This window comes from Varroa destructor, unplaced genomic scaffold, assembly GCF_002443255.2.
Source record: "Varroa destructor unplaced genomic scaffold, Vdes_3.0 BEIS01000002.1, whole genome shotgun sequence".
Lineage (NCBI taxonomy): Eukaryota > Metazoa > Arthropoda > Arachnida > Mesostigmata > Varroidae > Varroa > Varroa destructor.
In genome coordinates this window covers 18,434,543-18,444,004 of record NW_019211455.1, presented here as the reverse complement: position 1 = coordinate 18,444,004, position 9,462 = coordinate 18,434,543, and the positions used below count along the sequence as shown (strand labels likewise).

Here is a 9,462-nt window from a genome sequence, read left to right as displayed (position 1 = left end):
CCCAAAGATTTTATGGCCAATTTCGACAATTCACAGATTGTCGAAATTCTAACAGACTTTTCTCTTGGAATTTGACAATCAAATGATATAGCGAAAGACGTGTTTTAGGTATCTGACAACCCTGAATAAGTAAAATCGATACATATTAAGATATGCATCGCAAAGGAATATCAAACGACCCTGTAACAAAGGTCTATTCAGCAGTGCAAATCGTGGCCAAACATTTATGGCCCCCAAACGAAAAGAATGAACTTTAGGTAAAAATATCTATCTAGTGTCTATTCAACAAATTATTTCAGGCTCAAAATATCATAAACTATACCCACTAGAAAGATACACACGTCTCACTATTTTGACTTTCTGCATGCTTTTTCGGGTCGAAATTAAACGTGCCATAACATAAACAATAAAAGGCCTTCAGCACAGTCGTAACGCTAAGTTAGCATAACGTTTACGTTTCAAGCTTCACGTCCGGCATCGCCGCTGGGCATTCCATCGGATGGACCACTGGCTGCCTCTTGCCAGCACCAAACGAACAGTGCATCTGTCCATCTATGCCCTATGGATTCGAATGTAGTCCACAATGTGTTTTCAAGATCAGCGGACAAATATGTTACCCACTAAGCTATTACGGGGAAGCACACAGGGGACTGGGCTTCTCTATCAAATGATAGGTTATCAGCTCGATGAAGTCTCATCGAAAGACAGTTCGCTTTTCGTTGCACTAAAAAGTACTTCTAAAACTGCTGACGGCTGGAGCTTCTCTTCGTTAAAGGCCAAAATGCTAATTATTCTTACGCAACTACCTGCAACCCCATTCAGCTTCAAAGAGAGGCCGCGGGGGCCGGCGTCTGTCATTAAGAAATACCTGCAGCCATTTACTTGCTTCAGGTGCAAAATAACGAGGGGACGAACGAGCCCAAATTTAGGTAACGTATGGCTGAGAGAATGTCGGTTAGAGTGATCTCTGGAAGTTCTTCACGGATATGTTTAAATGCGAGACTTGGACCTCCCATGCCCACAGCCAGTCAGTCCATACATTCGCGGACCTATATGGACACTGTAATCCTTGTTCGGCAGAAATTTAACTAACCAGAATACAACTTGTTTGTCCTGCTGTGCGGACTTTCTCAATTTATTTGTGTGATATTTATTGATTAATTAAAATAATTTTTATGTGAATCTAGTATATGATGACGGTTAGAATTTGTTTGACAGTACTACAATTGACACTGGCGTTGTGCCGGGTGCTTATAGTTTCCTCAAATTAAGTGCCTTCTCATTGTTCGTGTGTTTTCGTTTGAGCTCTCTCCGCTACAGCATTGCTTGATATCGTCGAATATAGTGTAAATGGCTGAGATATAAAATGAGATTAATTACTACAATAACCGTCTTCTGAAATTGACCCGTATCATTTTAATTATATAACTTTCTCGCTCTTTTATTAATTTTTTTTTTACTAAAAACGTGTATTTCCGCTTTTGTAACCATTTATGCTTGATCTGTAATAGTAATTCTCAGATTTTGTCATATTAATAGTCACATACGCACCCTTATTTCGTTACAGAAGGCCCGATTTGTTCAGCTAAATAACCGTTATTTTGTGTTTTTTTATTTGTAGTTACTCTTACCTCTCTTTCCCAAATTTCTCGTTCAGTTCATTACTATCAAATTTATTTTAAGTGCAATATTTTCGAGCCATTTCTTATCACAGCAGTATGAAAAGGTATAAAGAATGTATGGGTGAATTTGAATATCTTACCTTCGAACCTCAACAGATAGCCGTTATCAACTAGTTTCGGCTTCATAAATAGTAATTATTCCTTACTCGGTTGTTTTTATTTATTTAAAACTTTGTTGCATGTAATTATTGACCTACATGATTAATTACAAATATGACTGCCATATTTGCACGAAAGTCACATTCAAAACATACAGATGCAGATAGTATCTCTGAGTCGATGAACTTTTCGAGCCAATGCTATACTTCAATGAAGTATTGTCATTCGAATGACAAACGTCTTGCGGAAGACGGGTAACACGGTTTTTTTTTCAAAATTTCGCGCCACTAAAGCAATGCGACTGTGTTTGTTTTCAGTGGTTGCAGACAGTTTATCTGAGCGCGCTGGCTGACAATAACAGTTCTAGTGATGCAGTGAACTATAGTATAGTAATAGTCGGTTCTAACCTCTTTATACGAAATACTGACTCGGTTACGAGAGCTCACAAATGCTTCGATCGGTTAGTGAGACGTGGTCGTTGCAGGATGCACAGCGCCAGGTTCGAGAACACCTGGCCGGTCGAAGTAGGCGTTTGCTTCGGAAGTCGGCGGACTTCAGTGGTTTAAATGAGTGCCCACGTACACCAGAGGAGCTCAAGCGGCAGCTGGAAGCTGAGCAGTATGCGCGCCGGCCAATTTTCTGTGCGACGACGACCGGTGAAATCTGCGGCCTAGAAATACACCATGATGACTCTAGAGACGTTGCAGAAAGCGCTAATCGCAGCACGCTGGAAGTGGCTGAAGACAGTCTCCAACGGGAGATTGCTGAAATTTCGCTTGCCGAAGAACGTGAAATACGTAATATGCACGAAAATATCGAACGCCAGGTTCAAGAAGATCACCAACAACGAATCAAAGTGTACTTAGAGATGCACGCAACTCTCAATGCGTTAATGAGTCGTCGGCGCGAAGAAATAGAAAGTGAAAGCGCCCGCCGACGTCAGGATATGATAAACAAGGCGAAGAGAAACCGTGAGATGGTGTTGCAACTCCACAAGGTTTTAGCTGAGAAGATCGTCACTTCACAATCACTCGTAAAGAAGAAATCAGAAGAGATTTTTCGATTGGCAGAAAAAGCCAAACTGGAAGAGGAGCGCATTGAGCTTCAGAAAAAATTAGAAGAAGAACTGGCAATCTCTCGTGCGCGAATCCAGGACCTGGCGGTTAAAATCGAGCAGTGCATAGTCAACTTGCAGCAGGATACACCGCTGGCCCAAAAGGTGGAAAAAAAATTATTGGAAGTTAAATCATCGCTGCAGAATGCTCGGAAGGATCTGCATGTCGTTGCTGATGACGGCATTAAACAAATGCAAGCTATTCTCGATGAATACGATCGCGAATTGAAGGAAAGCGAAGCCCAGCAGGCTCAACAAAAGGCAGCAGAAGCTCAGCACAAGGCAAAGAATGAAGCGAAGAAAAACGTGGACGAAGATATTTACATGAAAGCAATTCAGCGTCTAAAGGAAGCCGGTGAAAAGCGAAAAGCATTTGTTGAAAGCGAGACACGACAACGAAAGGATATCCTTCGCGCGATCCAGCTTACGGTAAATAAAATTCAGGTCAATACAAACAACCTTCAGCACGCGTTATTCTTTATAAGGCTGTTTAGCAAAGAAGAGGTTGGACTTCCAGGGCTGAGCGGGTCGCAATCAGTTAAACTGGGCGATCATCCTGAAGCATCTAACTTCGCGATGCATCTAACAGCGGAGCGGCTTCTTTGCAATATCGAAAAGCTGTCCTTCACACAGATCAAAGAATGGCTGCCGTATGGCGTGGTCATCGCAACGATCTGGTCAGCATCTCGAAAATTTGGCGAGATCTTCTTCGATCACATAATATCGCGGTGTCCATTTCTCGCTCCGGTATATTTCTCGAATTTAGATGCGGATGAAGCGAGCGAGTACGTGAAAAAATTCATTTGTAACAAGCAAGAGGACCATTCACGTTTTGTGGCAAGAATGGGCGTCTATTCCCGCCTTCTCGGTGTGATCATGTGTCAGAAACCTCGGTGGGGTCTGCCATTCCCACCCGATCGAATGTGGAGGTTGCTGACGACTACTGCTAAAACCGAGATACGATCGAGTGAACTTGCAGATGTTGCCGCCATGGTCGTGCAGTCGCTGCTCGAAGCCAGTGGTTACGTGCTTAAGCAGACGTACAGAAGACAGTTTGGCAAGCTGATGCACGTCCTATGTACAGAGTTCTTTGGCAAACTCAATGCCCAGCCAAAGCGACTGCCGAATGTTGTCAACCTGGAAAGCTTTCTGAAGGAGGTCGCCGCGGTCGGAGGTGACATCGCACCGCTACCGTCATTGTAATTGAAAATCGTGTAACGTGCGAATTAGTGAATGCGTCTGAGGTAATAATTGATTAGGATAGATATTGTCGAATGTTGGATATCAGAGAATATTCATGCTCTGTGCTTTTGATAATTTATCCATATAATAAAATCGTCTTTTATTTTCATTATCAATAAAGAACAATGGTGCATTGATAGTAAATATGTTACTACTGCTAATACAGGACTACCCTAAACTGCGTATGTATAATACTATAATGTATATTGTGTAAAACATATGTATTAATACGTATTAATAAATACAACTATTATAACCGCCGTTGAAACCGCTTATTTGCTATGCAATTCATATACATAAGAAAATAATATGCTTAACGAATGATATAATGATGAGGTTTTATGGACCACATTATTGTCATTTTTATGCGACTTTGTACAACAATCTATGTATCTAATATCGAAGTATTTTCTCGTGTGCTTATTAGGTTTCCTCCATATACGTATAACCTAAGACAAGACAGTGTGAAATTATGCGAATATAAACAGCAGGGCATAAGTTTAAGGGTTTAAGGGCTTTGCTTCTTCATATCCAATACCTGGTTTCCTTTCAGAGGAATTTAAACTGTGATTTAGCACTGCTTACAATTTATTGAACAACATAATGGATACCAAAAAGGTGATGATGGACGTCCTCGGGAAGTAACGTCCTTTCGTATGAATACCAGGTATTTTTGCTGTACAGAATAGATGGCAGGAGTATCAAGCGTATGTAGGGGTAGTCGACTCGGAGTTGATTATCTTTTTCTCAGTCAATGGTTTCTTATGAGATTTGAAAACGTTGGAAGGATTAATGACATAGGATATACTATTAAGCTTGCAAGCACCGATGTTTTTAATTTGCCGACTGTCCAGTATGTATGTGTGTTAATGATACATATTAAGCATGTTACTGTCATCGTTGTGCTCGTTTGACCTTATTTGTATACGTGTCCAATGGAAGCCGCTTAAGAAGAAGATACTCTGTGTTAGTCACGCACTTGAACCATACAAATCCCAAGTTTATCATGCAAATCTATAATGTTTATAATGAATAATTTGCACAGTTTTGTATGATGAATTTGTGCTGAAATGGATCGTTAAGTACACACAAAATATGAGAACAATGTATCTTTCACCTATTATATTCCACTAATATTTTATTTTTTATCGCAATAATCAAACTTGTTCTAACCTACGATATCAAGATGCAACATTGAAACAAGTGATAAACGATAAGTCCATCTGCAGAATCAAAAAAAGTCGACAGAATAGGCTAATTTAATTAAGTCTATTTCATCTTAGAGAATGCATTTATGGTTTGCACTCATTTTTCATGAAATAATGCTATCTTGTGTACTTCGAATCTGAGACAGGGTTAACAGGAGCTATTAAAACCCGGTGTATTGTTTACAAGATATACAAGCAATGGCAGTACAGATTTCCTGGAACACCATGTCGATGGGCTTCTACCATAAATAACTGTTAACGGGGGTCGCAATAGTAGGGAGATTAAAAAAGTGTGCTTTGTGTGCATTACTTCAAAGTGTACGTCCAAACGAGTTTTTTTTTCGAAACAAAGACGTCATTTTTGTGCTATGGCTGCCCGCGGCGGTTGGGATGGAAAGTCAGCAAGAAACCATGCAAACGTCTAAACGTGTAAATGCGTACAATCGAAATTAGATACGCTTTAGAAACTGTTTTATCTAATTTATCAACTGGCAGTGTTTTTACAAATCTAAGCTCGTGTTTTTTATCTTATATTTTTTTCTTTTTAAAGTCTTTGGAGCCTCTTATGCCGGTCTATATTATGCATAACGTATAATTTCGCAGTTGTGGGCAGGTTCTTTGACTTTTACAAAAAAGTAAAGGAATGGACGAGTATCAAAGCCTGAACTTCTCCTGAAGTGCGGCATTCGGCTGTTACATTTTAAAGACGTTCGCTAATTATTTGAGAGTTACAATAAATCCTCGTACTGCGGAGAGACTGACGAAGAAATGGACACTCTTGTTCATGTCATTTTTTCCATAAAAATAATTTAGAATACAATTGTTTTAAAACATGACTTGGAGTCTTGGTTTCATTATGCATACTTTGCACAATGTTGCTGATCGTGCTTAGCGCCGTTCTGACATAGCAACCAAAGAAATTAAATTTGTTGATAACTCAAAAACCAAAAAATTGTTTTTAAAAACGGCAGAGCTGAAGCTGATATCTGACATGTCAAAAAGACATACTGGAACGCTACCTAGGCAGGTTAGAACGGCGCTGGTCGATAATTTCTTACTTAACAAAAGGTACCGTGTACCTTCAGCAACATTTTGATTGTCGCCATTTTACATCAGGCACAGCAAATGAATAATTGCATTATGCTCGGTTAACATTAGAACGTTTAGTGCAGTTCACAAGATTTATATTATGCTTTCGGCGTTCAAAGAAGACTCAAATCCCTACTATTCGCCCTGGTGTCTTTCTTGCACCCTTTCTTAAGGACACCGTGTCTACCACAAACTCAAATGTATAGTCACCTGTTTCTTGTGGGTAACGCTAGAGATCGCAGACGCAGTGATGCAGTAAAGAATAAAACAGTTGAAATCCTTCAAGTCGTTAGCGCTACATACCCGCCTTGTTCCACGTTCAGCGAAAGAAATATTTTCTTATCTCACTACCGCATAATTGTTACTTGGATAATGCATGGAAGTCGCTTGATTGATAAGGGTGGCACAAAGAAAGGATCTTGTAGTATAAGACCCTTTTTTTGCATATATATATATATATACACATATATAGTGAAGTTAATTTGAAAGCACACATCCACATACATGTGCGATGTGAATGTTGTAATTAAAGCCTGTTCTGATATTTTTAGAACTTGCTAACACGCGATTTCATTTCTATAAGAATCATGAATAATTTCAAGGCTTATTAATAAGCTAAGTGATAGCTAGTTTATATCCAGCTACATAGTGTTGAAGTAACCCCAACTTAGCTTTTCGTATCGTTCACTTTTGTCATGCGAATTCAATCATTCGTACTTAATTCTATTTTCCGCAAGCCTCATTTTCCAGTAACGATTTTTTCGATTACGAAATCGTCATGTGCTGTCATTTTGAAGTAGGGTTCCCTCAACCCGCTGCTAAGCTTAGCGTTAGCTAGCAAGGAAGGTAGTGACGGCGGGGGTATTTTTCTCACCGTTATTAAAGGGGTCTGTTCAGTGTCCCATATAGTTGTCTCGGCCTACCTGATGGGTCCAATGAGTCAACACCAACTTCCGGACCTTACTCCACATGGGTCCGTGTTTTTGGCCGTAATTCTTTTTGCCGGGAACGAAGAATGATCAGGTGTGTTCTAACAGTGCCTCGGAAAAATGTAGTATTTGTAGCGAGCGACTTCATTCAACTCCTTAGATGACCTTAAGCAAGTAGGAATGAAAAATAGCTTGTTGCTTTTCGAATATGAATAGCGGAATTTTGATTTATCACCATCAGTTAGGTTAGTAATATTGCATCAGTTATCCTTCATAATATCTGTACTATGAGGTTTGCTATGTCAATTTTTTTACGAAAACACGTGATGATATTATATTTTGTGTGTTACGTTGCTTGTACTTGGTTGTAGTTTTTTCAGCAACTGTCTTGTAAATAAAAATTGTCGCACATGGGTAAATGAATATACAGGTTTCCCATTAATGGTCACTTCTGAAACCTGGCAACTTTCATGTTGTAGGAACTGTTCTGTGGACATGCCGAACCTTTGAGTTAACTAATGCTTGGTTTATAAATAAATAAATGTTTGATAAATGCGCAAAAACCTTATAATGGGCAATTTTTACCATAAGGAAACTTCGCTGAATTGAATCCAGTAAAAGTCAACAGCTATAGATTTCAGATATAACTAGAGATCGATAAATTCTCAGGGATCAAACGAAATCCTCACATAATTTTATATCGCGAACCGGAATAGTTAAAGCTGCAGTCAAAAACAAAGTCGTGATGGAGACAAAAATTTCCAAGTATTTATCAATGTATTAATTGGCGGTACATCCATCATTAAAAGAAAGACAGTTATTTGTGCAGTTGTTAAGGTTGACGCGATACCCTTGGCAAATCTGGAAGCCTTGAAAAAATGCTCCAACCAATTCTTTTAAAGTCGTTCGTCATAACTAGTTTAATGGTCAAACATTTTAGTGTCCAAACATTAAAGGCATTGTTAAAATAATCACCTTTTCATATTAGTAATTTACCAATATACTTGTGCCCACTTTCACATGGTGACAATTACTCATGTTCTTCGAATAGCATTACTTTATCTGCTGGACGGTTATACCGCATTGGCGGCATACTAAACTGACCTTCACCTAATATAAAACGAAAAGCAACGATGAAAGTGATATTCTTTTAGCTACCTTAAGAGGTTTTGAACTAAATATGCCTGATGGAACCTTATGGTCGAATGAGTACTAACGGACACCAACGTAGTTTCGGCAAATACAGCTGCGATGGTACAGATAGGTTTCGGCGGGGTACTTGATCTTAGGTTCAACATCATTGAATTGTCGGAAATCCGTTCTTCTAAATATTCCCAGCTACCGTATCTGTGTTTTTTAACTACAGGAAAATTTTGTTGCAGTACATGAGCGAAAACTGCTTGTAGCAATTTCTTCTCTGGATACGCTCATCACGGACATTTGTCCATATAAGTGAGATCTACAACAAAAACTTAAAGCCTGTTCAAACGGCATAAGTCAAAGATTTCCTTGCTATTTACATGTTCATTTGATATTACCTAATGAACAGACAAACATATAAAGCTTAAATATATATATTTGATAACCGGTACAAGTTGACATATTCATTACCGAAATTCATCTACCTAGAAGAGCCAATACGATTCTACCGTACAATCTGCTACTCTCGACTTTATACATCGATTCGAAACATTACGGTGTCAGGGTTAGAGTTTTGTACTTGAGCACGAAAATTTATCAACATTTAAAATTTAAGGGTTTGATTTAGGGGTAAAACCTTAAATAGTAAGTGTTGCTGCTAGAAGCACCGCAATTAATCCTAAAGAAGGTCTCTGCTGTATCAAGATAATGAACTAAGAAGCTACGTTGCAAATAGCCATATGAAGTTATGTGAATGTTTGAACATTCAGTAAGGCGAAACGGATCAAAATAATTGTGCAAGCCAATTTTCAGATTTAAAAGAGCTCCAAAAAAACTGCTTCAAAGCATTGTTTGATAATTTTATTGCACAAACGTACCTTTTTTTGTAATAGAGCAAAAGCATACCGGTATGGAAAACGGGCTATTTACATATTGTTTTTTGAGATGGGGAAAATAAA

At 38.9% G+C, this 9,462-nt stretch overlaps 1 protein-coding gene across 1 annotated transcript; it reads left to right on the top strand.

Moving 5' to 3' along the window:
- The first annotated feature begins 2,104 nt into the window (after positions 1–2,104).
- On the top strand, positions 2,105–4,405 carry LOC111244408 (mRNA export factor GLE1-like). The gene has a single exon (XM_022791484.2). The coding sequence runs from the start codon at positions 2,230–2,232 to the stop codon at positions 4,096–4,098; it is 1,869 nt and encodes a 622-aa protein (XP_022647219.1). The 5' UTR covers positions 2,105–2,229; the 3' UTR covers positions 4,099–4,405.
- The last annotated feature ends 5,057 nt before the right edge of the window (positions 4,406–9,462 follow it).

Excerpts from the sequence above, each read along its gene's own strand:
- LOC111244408 (XM_022791484.2), top strand. The coding sequence starts at position 2,230 with ATGCTTCGATCGGTTAGTGAGACGTGGTCGTTGCAGGATGCACAGCGC.